The following is a 15,612-nucleotide window of genomic DNA, read 5'->3' as shown; positions in this document are numbered from 1 at the left end:
ACAGTTTGTTGCAGACACCATAATCCAATGCTATGTACTAACTGGTATATATTATTTTTTTTTTCATTTAAGGCAAATATGTATACCAACCTATGACTCCGGTGGAGCAGCTTCCAAGCACGCAAATTCCAGTGGAGCCACAAGAACATACCAACACAATCCAGATCTCTGTCTCGCTGGCCGAGCAGTTCCTCAAGGTAGCTTCTTCCTTCCAGCCTCCATTCATTCCAGAATCTCCACGCTACTGTACAATTTCTGACCTCTTCCTGGATAATTATCAGGTAAAGTGTATCAATGGAAAGATGTGTTATGTGCAGCGCCAACAGCCACTGCCACCACCACCTCCCACACAGCCATGTGTTAGGTCAAGGCCTGAAAGAGAGTTTCTGCAGGAAGTTTACACACCAAAAGACACCATGGAAGGACCAAAAATAGATCATTGCTCTTCACCTTCCAACTCTGAGGACTCTGGGATCAATGCAGTAGGAGTCCCCTACTTAGAGTCATGTGACGAGGACACAGAAGAAGGGGCAGAACTGAGTTCAGAAGAGGACTGCAGCCCAGATGGTTGCTGGGGTCAGGAGCCTTCTCCATTGGTGTCTCCTTCAAAGACTGATCTGGAGATCATAGAAACTATAGAGACCACAGTCTAACGTGTATGAAGGATGTCAGAGGTCAACTGTTAAGCACATATAGGTATGGATAGCTGCCAAGGGACAGAGCAATACAGTCCTATTGCACATTTACCTACAAATATCGTTGTCTCCAAGAATGTGTAATCAGTTTATGGGTGAGCTATCCATTGTACCCTGGGCAATTGGAAGTTTTTTTTATTGGCTAGAGCCAGTCAGCAGATTCTCTTGCAAAAGAATCAAGTTTTATATTCATTAAGGCATATTCCATTGTGTGTATCCAGTTTCCAAACTGGTTTGCGTGTTCAGAAGATGCAATCTAGAAGAATTATTAAACAATGATGCGACAACTCTCCATATATCATGAGATTCCTATAGAGGTATAGGCTGTTTATGGTTAACTTCTACAGAGAAGCTAAAGAATCATTCACAGTATGTAAACAACAGAACCATCACAATATGTATATGTGCTGGTCACAACATGGGGCCTTTTTATAGAATATGCTGCAATGAATATAAAAACAGTAATGTATAGCATTGTTGCGTTACTCAGCTGTCTGTTGAGCTTCGTTTATTGGAAGTATCACTGTTAGTATTTATTGTCTCACATTCCTCAACTATCAGTCAGGAGAAAAATTTGAAAATATTAACAACTGTATAATCCAGTACTCAGTATTTCTACTCTGAGGCCTAGAAGGCATAGCGATGTACATACAGAACATGTCACTAGATGTTCACATAAACCTTGGTTAAATCACAAGTTTAAAGCATTAGTGGGCCTCTGGTATTTGTATTCTCCTCAGCAAGCCTTACTTGAAGCATGTGCTGTGGCACCTCCTTGTTTTCTTTGTTGCCATAAGCATGTTGCTTGCCATCGAGAGGCTCATAGCTCCTTGAGAACCCACCATATTTTCATTGCTGAGAAACTGATGCTGCTATAAGCATCTCTCTGACTCAATGAACTTCTGGTGCTGTGGGCAGATCTTTAAGAGACATTTATAGTAATGAAGTGTGGGTTCAGGATGCTATCAGAAACCACATTATCACGTTTACCTTTATTCCTATGCCAGTGATAGTTTACTTTGTAATTTACTTTAACACAAGGTTCATGCTAAGAAAAAAAAAAAAATGCCCTTTTGCTGCTATTACTGTTTGTGGTGCTGAAATATTGCATATATAAAAAGCTTTTAACATAGCAGAGGGTCATATCCTCACTAAACATTGCCCTCCAAAAACAAAAGATAGGGTAAACATAATGGAGTCAGACCTAAGCGAGATACTAGGAAAACCAATTTTATTATTTTTGGCATATGGCCACAGTTTATTTAATGCAGTGACCTTGTACAGCAGTATATACCTTATTAATGGACTTGGATTCAATTATACAATATATAGCTTGCCTCCTCAGTCATGAAATTGCTACATTTTTAAATCAATATGTTAGCTGTTTAAATCAGCTTCTAGCCTATGATAAAAAGAACTCAACTACATTTATTTATCCTGTTAACACTCTTTTCGATAACCCACTTCAAACTGAATTGTTTCACATCTCAATGATGTCCGGATAAATAGACTTGACACCTGCTCCCTCTCCCTCTATCTCTCTTCATCCTTATTCTGCAATTACTGAATGGATGAGCGCAAGCAGAGTCAATTATGATGCAGTTAGGTTATACTGACCTTTAAGGCAGCTCATCTTCAAAGGGAAATAGCAAACCATAGGTGGTCGCATCATAATTTAGTGAGGAGTACATGGAATTAAACCTTTCGAATACCTTGTATGAGCTGTGGATGGCTACACATTCTCTTCATTTATTACTGACTATAGTGCAGAATGCCCACAGTGCTAGTATTAATATTTAACAGTATTAGTAAGTCTTAAAAAAATGTTTGTTTTGAAGTTCAGGTGAAATAACAGTGGGTGATGCTGTCCATGACTGATATGGATTTTTGCTGATCTTCGGAACTAGTTTTAGTACATATTTTAATGGGGTCGTGTTACTGTGAATTTGACATACTGTTAGCAGTACGGTGTGACAAGAAGTGTATTATACTAATCTATCTTTTTGCCTATATCATAATAGCAAAAAGGTCCAAGTAGTTAAGATGTCTATTAATCTCGTAGATAACAGCAAATGAAAACATCCAAGACTTAGTGGACAGGCCTTTAACTGCTGTATTAACATTATGATAATTTTACCACAATTTTGGCTTCTTTTGCACTTTGACTTCCAGAAATTTGGGTCTATAACAATCTTGCTACCTTTGGCAAAAAAGTGAACTTGTCCAATCTGAGCACAGTGACAAGTTTGAAGGATACAAAGAAGCCTGTACTGATAGCAAACCCATAGAAAAAAATAATTTTGTAAATTCCTCTACAGTGGGTTGGAGCTTACACAGGGCTAAGAACCCACCCCACCCCACTTGCTGTGTGGGAAGCAGGAGAGAGAGTTACAGTATGTGCTCCACCATACTCAGAAATGATATAATTTTCTCAGGGCTCCACTTGGCGGAAGGGTAGTGAGCAAACACAGGAAGTGAGTATGTGCTTTCATTTCTGCCATCTCAGATAATTTGTTACTTTGGCAAAATTCATGTTTGCTCTACAGTAAATATCAGCAGTAGCAGAGCTCAGCAGACCATCTCACATCTCTGGACAAAAGCAGAATACAACCTACTTTATTAAAGCTAGCCATAGACATTAGGTGACTGTCAGATATACTTGCATAATGGAATTGTTTTTACAGTTTCGAACATAGATATGCCTTGTATATTTTGAACAAGAATATTTTTTGCACTCAGTAGACCTGGTGTCCTGGGGTACAGTAATCTTTTGGGAGATAAAAATTCATTCAAAAACACCTTTTTTGTTGCCCAGGGATGTCAGTTGAGGTGTGAAGGTGCTATAGACACCCCAGTCATTTAATTCTAATAAATCAGCATTATCTAGTAACAATTAGGCATGAGCAAATCTGTCCAGACTCAATTCCCCAGGGGTTTGTGGAATCTTGTTTAGCTTTCAGGAAATCCAAACTTATCAGTGAATCTCACTGAAGTCGATGGGAGGTGAATCTTGTTAATGAGTTCTGGACATTTTAGGGCTATTAGGAAAACCACTGTCAAAAATGCACAGAGAAAAGGACACTGCCAAGGGAAAGGAGTACCAATGCAAAAACATTTTGTTAAAAATTCTGTACTGCAGGGAGAGGGTCTTTTCATGCTGCTTCGAATGCTGGAATCCTGCTCCTCCATTCCTGAAATATTGAAAATACACAATAATATGCTTGGGTTGCCTTAAAGCAGTATACTGGGTTATAGAGCAGTACAAAATTCACAGACCATGTCAGAGAAGGCATAAACTGGCAGTGCATATTTGGCTGTGGACACCAGCAGTGTTTCTAACGGATTCATTTCATTTTGATATTTTTTTTAATGCGGCTTTTTTAAAATTTGTAATAAAAGTGACACTTGCTTTTTCATCAAGCAGTAATAGACTGGCTTTGACTGGCAGATAAAAAATTGGCCTGTAGTTCCCTAAAGCTTTCCCTGTTCTTGCTGATGGAAACTGGCCTGCCCCTGGCCAATATCTATCAAACACTCATTAAGAATTAGGAGAATTTAGATGATACAGCAATGTAAGATTGGCCAGCAGCAGGACATTTTTACTGAAAGAGAAGTGTGTGAAATGCACTGGACACATAGGAATCTATTTATAAAATATTTGCATATTCATTTGTACAGCAAATTTGCATGTTCATTCTGTGTGAAATGGGCAAAAACAAATGTGCCTTGGGCTATTTTCTCTTTGTTCTTTTATTACAGGTCCTGGAAAAATACCACATTGTGTCCACTAGATGGAGCTGGAAAACATTGGAAATAAGTCTTTGTAACAATGGAATACATTTATTTACCAATTCCCTCTAGCCTTCTCTACAATTGTTACATTGCACTCTTGGTACAAAGACGTATGTATTTCATATGCTCCTCAGCTCTACGCAGTGTTCATAATGTGGTATTTTATACTGCCTTTAATAAAAGAACAGTCATTCAGAAGAGAAAACATGAGGCAAAGAACACAGGAGGTTCACTACAGAATTAAGATACTGCATAGGTTACAGCAGTTTAAAAAATAGGTTTGTAGAAGTTTAAATTAGGGATAATAGGGCAAAATGTACTAGCAACAAAGAGCACAGGCAGGTGTTTATTTTTTTACTAAAAATAAATAGGGGATTGGTGATACAGAAGTGCCAGGTGGCAATGGCAAGGCCCAAATTTACAAAAGAGAAGGAGCACAGGTAGGGGTTTTACTACAAGAATTAAGACACATCAGAGAATATAACAATGTAAAATTGGCCAGCAGCAGGACAGTTTTAATCAGGGATAAAAGGCCTAACCAGTTAAAAAGTTACCTAACTTTTATTTTTACTATGAGAATAGAGGGTTCAGTTAAAGTGACAGATGTAATTTGTGGTGGATTAGGTGCGCACTGTTCTTGCACTTACAGTATTTTTCTTTCAAAGGAAGCAGCTGCGTAATGCTAGCAAAAGGCAGCTACAAAGCCATATGGTACAGGAACAAGTGAATGCTGCTCTTTGAGCTCCCAAAACTAAAAAAAAGGCATAGCAACATAAAATAAAAAAAGTTTAATCTAAGCACCTGCAGCAAAAAAAAAGTTGGCTACAGACAGAACAGAAACTAAAAGTGACTGTTGACCTCAAATCAACCATATTTAAGACAAATAAATTGCCCCAATTATAGTAACAACAAAAAGAGGAATCAAAGGAGCTGATTGCCCAAAGAGCTATCAATCAGAACTAAAGTACAGTTTCATAACTGACCCTAATCTCTGCCTATGGATTACCCCACATTAGCTTCCAAAACATTGGCACGATGGCTATCCCCTTAATGTAGTGTGGGGTTGGATAATTCAAAAGTCCTCTTATTGGTCCTTGTAACCCTGTAGTTCAAAGACCATGCAGCACAATTTGGTTTAAAAAAATTATCCAGAGTGAATCTGCACATAAAATTGTCAGGATTGAGAACCCAAACCCATTGTAGTGGCAAACCTGAACCTCATCTTTAGTAGCATTCATCTAAGGCAGGGGTGTCAAACGCCATTTCATTGCGGGCCGCATCAGCATTATGGTTGCCCTCAAAGGGCTGTTTGTATCTCTAATACTATATAAATGTAGCTACTCTTTATCACTCTTTACTACTTTACCATAATACTGCTTTTAGTAACAGTTTAAGACTTAATCTGTAAAAGGCAGCTACAAAGCCATATGGTACAGGAACAAGTGAATGCTGCTCTTTGAGCTCCCAAAACTAAAAAAAAGGCATAGCAACATAAAATAAAAAAAGTTTAATCTAAGCACCTGCAGCAAAAAAAAAGTTGGCTACAGACAGAACAGAAACTAAAAGTGACTGTTGACCTCAAATCAACCATATTTAAGACAAATAAATTGCCCCAATTATAGTAACAACAAAAAGAGGAATCAAAGGAGCTGATTGCCCAAAGAGCTATCAATCAGAACTAAAGTACAGTTTCATAACTGACCCTAATCTCTCCCTATGGATTACCCCACATTAGCTTCCAAAACATTGGCACGATGGCTATCCCCTTAATGTAGTGTGGGGTTGGATAATTCAAAAGTCCTCTTATTGGTCCTTGTAACCCTGTAGTTCAAAGACCATGCAGCACAATTTGGTTTAAAAAAATTATCCAGAGTGAATCTGCACATAAAATTGTCAGGATTGAGAACCCAAACCCATTGTAGTGGCAAACCTGAACCTCATCTTTAGTAGCATTCATCTAAGGCAGGGGTGTCAAACGCCATTTCATTGCGGGCCGCATCAGCATTATGGTTGCCCTCAAAGGGCTGTTTGTATCTCTAATACTATATAAATGTAGCTACTCTTTATCACTCTTTACTACTTTACCATAATACTGCTTTTAGTAACAGTTTAAGACTTAATCTGTAAAAGGCAGGTGCAGACCGGCATGGAGCTCATTCACACTCCTGCAGATGATGTAAGCCTGAAAAGAACAGTCATATACCGTCGTAATCATCCACTAGAAACTTTATTGGAGAGTGCTCAGACAGGACATGGTTCTGCCATGGTGTTCTGTCTGAGCAGCTTCCAATAAAGTTTCTTATGGATGATACCAGCAGTGTGCGACCCTCCTTTACAACGGGCACAGAATTGTATCATTCTTATAATAATTATAAGCAGATATACAGAGCCCCCCCTTTACATCAGATGTCAAGAGCCCCACCATTAGAATTCAAGAGTCCTGACACCCTCCCTTACACTAGAAGTCAAACTTCCTGTCTTGAATTATTTAAATAATATGGTAGAAGCCTACTTCCAGTTAATCTCTGTTCTTCCTAAGAAAACTATTTTCCTGTCCATCACATCTGACTATTTCCAGTGTTCACCATTGCTGTCCTCATCTGATGCAGTGTTCTCTGTGTATCATTTTATTCTAAACAGTAAAGAAGGCAGCTCATCTATTTAAGGCAAAATCTAAAATAAAAACTTTTAATTTAATTTAAATCCAAGCACTTTGTTATTTGAGAGAACAGTCGCCTTCTCCTCCTTTGTGTCTTTTCTAATCGCTGGTTGCAGCTGGTAGCACTTTCTGCAACAAGTTTTCCCTGTGGACAGCCTTAAGCTGGTTAGAGAAATACTTTCCTGTATACTTTCAAAGTCAGTACAGCAGGTTTATCTCAGCGGGCTCCAAGAAATAATTATGCCAGTGTGGACTTATTTTTCATAGCATCTCCTTTTACTGACTGAAGGTTAAACCGGGCTGTGTTTTCCACCTCTGAAAAGCTCAGTGTGGGAGCTGCGGATGTAAGGAATGATTCCTGAACTCAGCATACTTTGTCTTGAAGATTGTTTTCAACATGTGTGCCATTCTATTTTTGGCTGGATGTAGAGAGTAAATTATGGAAAGTGTTTCTGCCTATTGTGACAGTTTTTGGTAGCCAGTTAAGGAATGCAAGGTGTACTTTTGCCATTAGGATGGAAAGATTTGGGAAAGAGCAACCGGTAACTGAAGAAAAAAAAGACATCAATATTTATGCTGGGATTTACAAACTTTTCATTTATATCTTGTTATTAAAAAAGGAGTGGTACTAATATGGAATTAAGCCTTGGAGTCCTTTGACTACTGGGTAATTTAATAAAGCCTGACACTTTCAGTCAGCTTACTACTTCTAAATTTGCCTTCTTGTGGAAACAAGTCCTCAACAAAGTATTTTCTACTGGATCATCAAGAGCAATAGGGTGGTACATAAATATAACTTTGTGAAAATAGGCTTTCCAAAGATTGAACATAAAAGTAATATTACTGCAACAAACAAGGTCAGCAATGGTTGGCCATCCTGTCAAAAATATCGCAATGGAACATCCTTAAAGGTATTTTTGTAAGTTTCCAATGTCGATAAGCATTCCATTGAAAGATTTAAAGAGAGTGAAAGGCAGATGACCCAAGAAGAGTTTCCCCAGTTAAATCATTGGGTTATTCATTCCAACCCGTGTATTAGGTAATACATGAGTCTATTAATGAAGGAATGGGAAATCATATGTGAAGAGGGCCTCCAAAAGTGCAGTCACTATTACATTTAAAGGAGAAGTGTGGACTTGGGAAAAACAAACAAACATCTATACTCGCCTCAATGAAGCAGTATAGGTTTGATGCTGCAGCTGTCCCCCGCTGGCTCTATATCCGTGAACCAAGCAATCACAGGACCATCGATTTCTCAGTCCTTGATCTTCATGGAGCAGAGAATGGTAACTTTCAGTCACACTTTCCATTCTTCCCCTACAGTCCGCCTGCTGGATTCAGCTCTCAGCTGTGTGCTTAGTCAGCCAGCTGGGTGGATCTTGGCAATATGGTCAGGAACTTTCCAGGGGCTGGAGCAGCTCTGGGACATCAGTTGATAGTGGGCTTTGGCTTGATTCTGGGCCACAGGAGAGCAAAAGTCAGTGTTCTCTTGTGACCCAGAACAGAAGTATTGCCAAAAATGCTTTAGTCATACTTCTCTTTTAAGGAAAGTGCATATGAATTTCTATGGTATTTCTCCTTATGTCTAGATGGGTAAATGTATCATGTTCTGGAGGCACATATCTCCAGCATTTGAGATCAGTTTGAGATGCTTCTAAATTCCATTGGAATATATGATCAGTATTTGACCAGTATTTTGCTTTTATTTCCATTAACTTATATAGTGAGGGAAGCAATTGTCAAAAGAAAGAAATTTGCCAAACATTATCTGTGATCTCCCCAACTGCTTGAAGAGATGTTTTGAGACTTCTACCTATTTTTTTTTTTAAAGCTTGGTGATGATGCCTTATAGCCACCATATATGCGCTAAAGTGAATCTCTTTCTCAAATATATTATGGGGAGATCCAAAAGATTGTTTGATAGACCTATCACAATCCACTAAGTATAGAAATAACTTAAAACTGATAAGTGCGATTTTGGTGGTGCTCAGATTTTCTTAGGTGCGATACTTGAAGAGGAAAGAGAAGGTTGTTACCCCTCATTTAGTGGATGGAGGTCTAATTTACATATAGAATGGAACAGATGAGTGTTGTTTGTGTCCATTGATAGTTTACAATAATATGACTGTAAGATTTAACTCTGGGCCAGCAGTTTGGTTAGTACGGTGATGGGGGGAGCATCACAGGTGACAGGGATTAAATGGGATAAAGGAATTGTGTTTATTATTTTCACCTGTTCTAAGGCAAGCCACAAATTAATCGATTTCCTTTCCTTCCACCACTGATGGAAGGAAATAATATTGTTCAATTCTGCAGTAAACACACTGTTGAAGGGAGAATGCCTCCCACAGCTCTATTGTATTCTGCTGGCAGGGAGCTTTTTTGGCCAACAGAATACAGTGGTTACTGCTAGCTGCTATAGCCACAGGCAGCAATCGCATGCTAAAAATCCGACAGGCTAGTTGTACCCAAGTCGATCGATGGATCAACTTGGGTACAGTAAGCCTGCCCATAGGTGGATCAAATCTCGGCTGGTCCCTATTGAACTGGTCCGAGATTCAATCCATCTATGGCTGACATAAATCCTACAACTCAGAGGTAGGCAACCTTAAAGAGGTGAAGATCTACCTGAACAACATGGGAGAAGTCAAACATCACTAGGCACAGTGTTACCTCCTCACATCCAAATGAAACCTTTAATTGTCATAGGACCATGTCACAGCCGCACCCACTGCACGGCAATCATGGGTTTAAATCAGGTGGTGAGGAAGCAACATATCGCCTCCTCGCCACCTCTCAAAGACACTCAGATTGCTTTTCAGAGGACCAGCAGTGCCTGCTGCACTTGTGAATAAGACCTTAGTTGCATTCAGCAGCGGCACCCCTTAGAGCTCATTCACACGTAAATTTGGGGGGGGGGGTTGACGCTCTGGGATAGCAGGTCAGCAAGCCAAGACCGTGATCTACCAATCACCTGGCCATGATCTACTGGTTGCTGACCCCCGCTATGAATTGCTATTATCAAAAATAAAAATAAATGTGGTTAATACACACGCAGTAGTTGACTTACCCTAGCTACTTTACCAGAGCAGCTGAAGTGTTTTTTATAAGCAGCCTATGCCCTTATGTCATAAAAACCTGAGTCTTTAGACATAGCAGACCTTGCAAATTGTCCCAGCAGCACAAAAGGCTCAGTGGTCTCTTGCTGTGTAATGACTTTCCAAGATGGCAGAAACATTTTGGATTAAATAACTGTTTATACAGTTCAGTCTCCTTTTTTGGTAATAATAATCCGTATTCTACAGTCTTAGTTATGGATTTAGAATGACACTTGTTGAAGTGGTATGAATGCTATTGCCAATAGGCATAACACTAAATAGTTGCTTTTTTTTAGTTTAATTGGAAAACCCTATAAAACCGTCTGTTTGGGAATTACGTTTCTATTAACACAAGCTGCATTTTGGCTGTCTTTTAGTATTATCCTAGTGTAGCACCATTGCAGCTGTATTTAAAAAATGACACCAGGTTCACTTTAAACTAACATTAGACTTGTTTGCATGAGGTGTGAGAATATTTAAATGACATTGTGGGTTGAGAAGAAACTGCATTAATAAGCAAAGCTGTCAATTGAATCTTTTTATAACTAATTTTCACATTATACTTGTTGGAAATATTATAATGTATTTACACATTCAAAAACACCCCCTCAAAGCCTTAGAAGCAGATTGAATATATGAAACACCTTGTTCAGTACAATGGCAGCATATTTGCACAGTTCCAAAAATGCGGTGAGCAACAAATGAACCCTTCAATTACCAAAGAGGATTTCAACTCCCATCTTACAGGACATAAGTTAACTTCTCTCTAATGACACGTTTCATTTTATTTTTTAAATTAGTATTGACAAAATAATTTGAAGCACAATGTAAACAAAATTAAAGCACATAACTTGTATTTATCTAGCCAAGAAAATTGTGTGTACATTTTATCAAGTGTAATAAAATTTGCTGTTTTTCCTTTGTGTTTTGCGTCCTTTCTTGTCTGTAACTTATACTAAAATTCACACAACATTTTCTTAAATTCAGATTTTCCATGATTGAAAATGCTTTATTTAACCCCTTCCCACCAGCCTTTTAAGAGGTTTCAGACGCTGGGAGGCAGGGGCGGGCCTTTCGGTGATTTGACCGCCGATCACATGATCAGAAAGCTTCCGATCGCAAGTAGAGATCAGGAGTTTTCTGTTAACTGTTGGTAACTGCACTCTCAGGACAGCAATGTTTATATTGTGATACTCATATATGCGGCTGCTTGGTGCTAAGGCCTACCTGCAGAGAGGCCACATGTATGCAAATGGCCAGTGTGAATAGGTTAAAATAATTTTATGAGATTAGAATTATACCCTGGAATTTATCATGTTTGTTTTGCCAGTCATGTTCCTAAATATACATATGTATGCTTGGCAGATTTCACTGGATAAAGTTTACTCATAGATGTATTTACCCAAGTTCCAACTATTTTGATCAGCAGCCACTGTTTTTAGGAACCACTATATGTGGTTTTATTGCCTTACCTGGATTTTAAAGTGGAAATCCACCCACAGACATCTATATAAAGTCTTAATTCTTTCATACAGGATGGCAATTGTGTTGTTTATCTGTCTCTCCTGTCATCTTTTTTATTCACAGAATGTCTTGTATACAGTGAATGGTTTACAGAATACAAAATCTTCTGTGAATGGACAAGGTGAGAGGATGGGTAGATAAATGACAAGATCACTTCTTTGTATGAGAGCTGCAGTTCTTATAGCCGAAGGGCTGGAAATACAATGCTGGCTGTAGTATCCAATGTATATAAATGCATGATGTACACAGTAAGCACAACTAGTCTGAACAATTAACACACCTAATGAGAGGCAACTTTTTCCCTTTAAAGCAAGGTCAAAATGTAAAATCATGTATTCATTTATACCTTGTTTTTCAATTATTTCTTGCCTACTCCTATTACTTTGAATGATCTTGAAGTTTATAAACTAACTTTGTGAAGAATCCAACACATTTACCTCCTTGAATTCATGTGAAATGGATTCACTATGCCTTGTGAGTAAGTAAGGGGCAGCTCCAGACAATTTTTTTGGGGGGTGTTGTTCTGGTGTTAGCAGTATAGGTGGAGGAAATAATGCAGTGTGTGTGTGTAATGTGCCACCCGCCACACCCTCTGTGGCCAAAATGGGTGTAGCAAGAAGTGGGTGTGATCGAAGTGCATGTTTCTTCACGATCTAGTGTGTCATCTTTCCCCCTTTGTATAGACAAAATAAGTCCCCCCATCACATCAGAAGCCCCACCTTGACATTAGAGGTTCCTTGTCACATCAGAAGACCTCCCCCACCCCCACCCATTTATTCAGGGTGCTTTCTTTTGCACATAAACTTCACTCTATAACATCAGAGGTTCCCCATCACATCAGAAGCCCTCCTTTCACATCAGAGGTCACCCATCACATAAAAAGTCTTCCATCAGCCCTCCATCTCATCAGAAACCTCTCTTTCACATCAAAAGTGCCCCATCATGCAGAGGTCCCCCCATCACATCAGAGTTAACCCCAGTCACATTAGGGTGCTTTCTTTTGCACATAAGCCCACCTTCATATCAGAGGTCCTCTGTCACATCAAAATGACATTTCGGAGGTCGCCTCATCACATAAAACTTCTCCAATCACATTAGAAGCCCCCATCACATCAGCATGCTTTCTTTTGAACACCTTGACATCAGAGGTACCCCCATCACATAAAAAGTCTTTCATCACATTAGAAGCCCCTAATCTCACCAGTGTGCCCTTCTATCACATCAGGGTGCTTTCTTTTGCACATAAGTCCCACCTTAACATTAGAGGTCACCTATCACATTAGAAGCACCCCATCATATCAGAAGCCCCCTTTTCACATCAGGGGTTCCCTCATCACATATAAAGCCCCACTTCACTTTAGAAGCACTCCTATCACATCATTATCCCACCAGCACATCAGAGTTTTTTCTTTTGCACAGCTTCGCATGAGAGATCACCTGTCGCATCAGACTCACCCCATCAAAACAGAGGACTCCCATCACATTAGAAGCCCCCTTTCACATCAGAGGTTCCCCCATCCCATATAAAGTTCAAAGCTCCCTGCACAGATCCCATCCCACTCAACTAAAAGCCAATTCACAGGTGCTGACCAATCAAAACCTGCCTAGACCGTACTGTTATCCCTGCAAAGAGAGGAGAGAAAGCTGCTTCACAGGTCTGGGGATTTAAAATCCCAGCAGCTTTTTCTCTTGTCCTTGCAGGAATGACAGCACGGGCTAGACTGCTTCTGCTTGGTCAGCACCATACTGTCATTCCTGCAAGGAGAGGAATCCCCAGACCTGTGATTCGGCTTTTAGTTGTGTGATAGCATGGGATCTGTGCAGGGAGGTTTCCCACACCTCTCCTGTGTAAACTCAGGCTATGACAAGCTTGGGTTCACACAGGAGCAGTGGTGAAACTGCATGCAATCCGCACAGGAAAGGTACTGCATTCCTGTTCAAATCGCATGACATTCTTTCTAATGCAATTTGCACCAATTCATTTTGTATGGATGCAAATTGCACCACAAAGTATTAATTTAGGATATCAGGAGCATTTTCATAAGTTCGAGTAATCATGAAAATACTCTGTATATGTATCTGTGCATCCCTAGCTGTAACTATAGATTTCGTTTAATAAATGCTTTAAAAGCATTACTGATCCTTGAGTCCAAAAACTGTGACTTCACTCCCTGAATTTGGAGGGCAGTTATTAGAAAGGAGAGCAAAATAATCCAATGATGTACTTAAAAATCCTTATATACAGTATTAAAACTGGTTGAAATACTTTAAATTTGACTTTCAGTCTCTTGTAAAGCAGTAATTGGAGCCGATCAGGTTCTACTGCAATTCTCATGTGCTAGCTGAGGGAGACAGCAGGAAGATGACCTCATACGCCTTTTACTACTCTTTAGCTGTGAAATCACAGGACAGAAACACAAATCTTTTGGCAGGTAAGACGGCTCCTATTTATGTATGTCAACTGTGTGTTTACCAGTTTATTTTTAATCATTAGTGAATTGATGACATCTAGCAGACATCCAGAATGCTTGTATTAATGAATTATATAGTGCGTGGCTCTAGAACTACTGCAGTGTTACCGTAGCTGCAACTATCCAAATTCTCTGCGCATTTTCTTTTGTTTTACTTTTGATCTGTACAAGCTTGTATTATTTTTCATAGATTAATTTACCTGATTGGGTAGATGACATCAGCCTCATCCAAAAGCATTTACCGAAGGAACTGGAGTACCATCCCCTCTGGATTAGTTAATCTATGAAGAAAGATTCAAGAAACATTGATATTGTCAGACCATTATTCCTGGAGAAATAAAAATACTGCTGCCATCTTGGAACCCTAGGATGCCAAGTAACTTAGTCTAGCATTCTGATCTAGTAAAGAAAATAAGATATGTTAAATAATGCTCTTGTTCACACAGATCCGATGTATAGCTTATTCTTCAGTATATATCTTCTGATTGGAAAATTGTCCTGCAGATCTTGAGGGATGTAGGATTGTAGATATTAACTACATGGCCATCTTCTGTTTACCTGTCAAGTTAGAGGGATTATCCAGGCCTTAGTGCCACCAGTAAACATGACATATGTTACCTGTGGGCACATGTATGAGGAATGCTCACAATATAGCAGTGTGGGATTTCATAATCCTGTTTTCCTGTTTGTCATATGATTGACAGCACAGTGTGTGGCCTTGAAGGGAAAAATAAACTTGCAGAACATTTGATTTACAGACATTATGTAGAGAGAAAAACAGTTTGTGCTTTTCAGAATTGATAAAGAAATGATGGGCTGTTAAGGGAGAACGTGAAGTTTCTCTGCTTCAGATCACAATGAAGAATAAGACTGAACATTACATGATGTTGCTGACTGACAAATTGCATTTATATTTGCTCTAATGAAAGCAAGTCATTTTTACTATTGTTACTGTTATTGTTGTGTTTAATTGAGTTGTCTTATTTTTTTGTGCTAGAATTACATACTGTATAGCATCTTCAAGCACTCAGTGTATAACAAGTGTTCATTAGTGGTTGTCATACAACGAGTAGGATTCGGTAGCATCAGACATTGGCTATTCAAAGGAGCTAGGTAATGGAAGCTCCAGAAATGGGGACTTCCAAAACTTGGCAGGTTATATTTTAACATATCTCACTCCTTATGATTTAGTAAGACTGCTGAATTTTTCTTTTAAAGTCTAATTCCAGATAACCTTTTTTTAAGGGAAGAGTGGAAAAGTGTACAACCCCTGTAAAATTTTTAAAATTGCTTCCTGTTCCCCTACTGGGCAAATTCACTCTCTCTATTAGTGCTTGCAGCAACTGTCACAGCAACAAAAGCACACAACCACA

The 15,612-nt window shown here is 39.1% G+C and overlaps 1 protein-coding gene across 1 annotated transcript in view; it reads left to right on the top strand.

The window, feature by feature from the left end:
- The window catches only part of CUNH3orf70 (chromosome unknown C3orf70 homolog), a 137,966-nt gene extending 126,799 nt beyond the window's left edge, over positions 1–11,167 (top strand). Inside the window, exon 3 of the mRNA XM_089671645.1 lies at positions 73–11,167. Coding sequence (XP_089527771.1) covers positions 73–653 — 581 coding nt within the window. The 3' untranslated portion in view covers positions 654–11,167. The remainder of the gene's footprint in view (positions 1–72) is intronic.
- Positions 11,168–15,612: the final 4,445 nt, after the last annotated feature.

Source organism: Staurois parvus, unplaced genomic scaffold (genome assembly GCF_062004578.1).
Source record: "Staurois parvus isolate SC_StPar_1 unplaced genomic scaffold, SC_StPar_1.0 ptg000011l, whole genome shotgun sequence".
In the NCBI taxonomy this organism is placed as follows: Eukaryota; Metazoa; Chordata; class Amphibia; order Anura; family Ranidae; genus Staurois; species Staurois parvus.
Note: the sequence above shows the minus strand (reverse complement) of the source record. Positions and strands in the feature narration are given on the sequence as shown.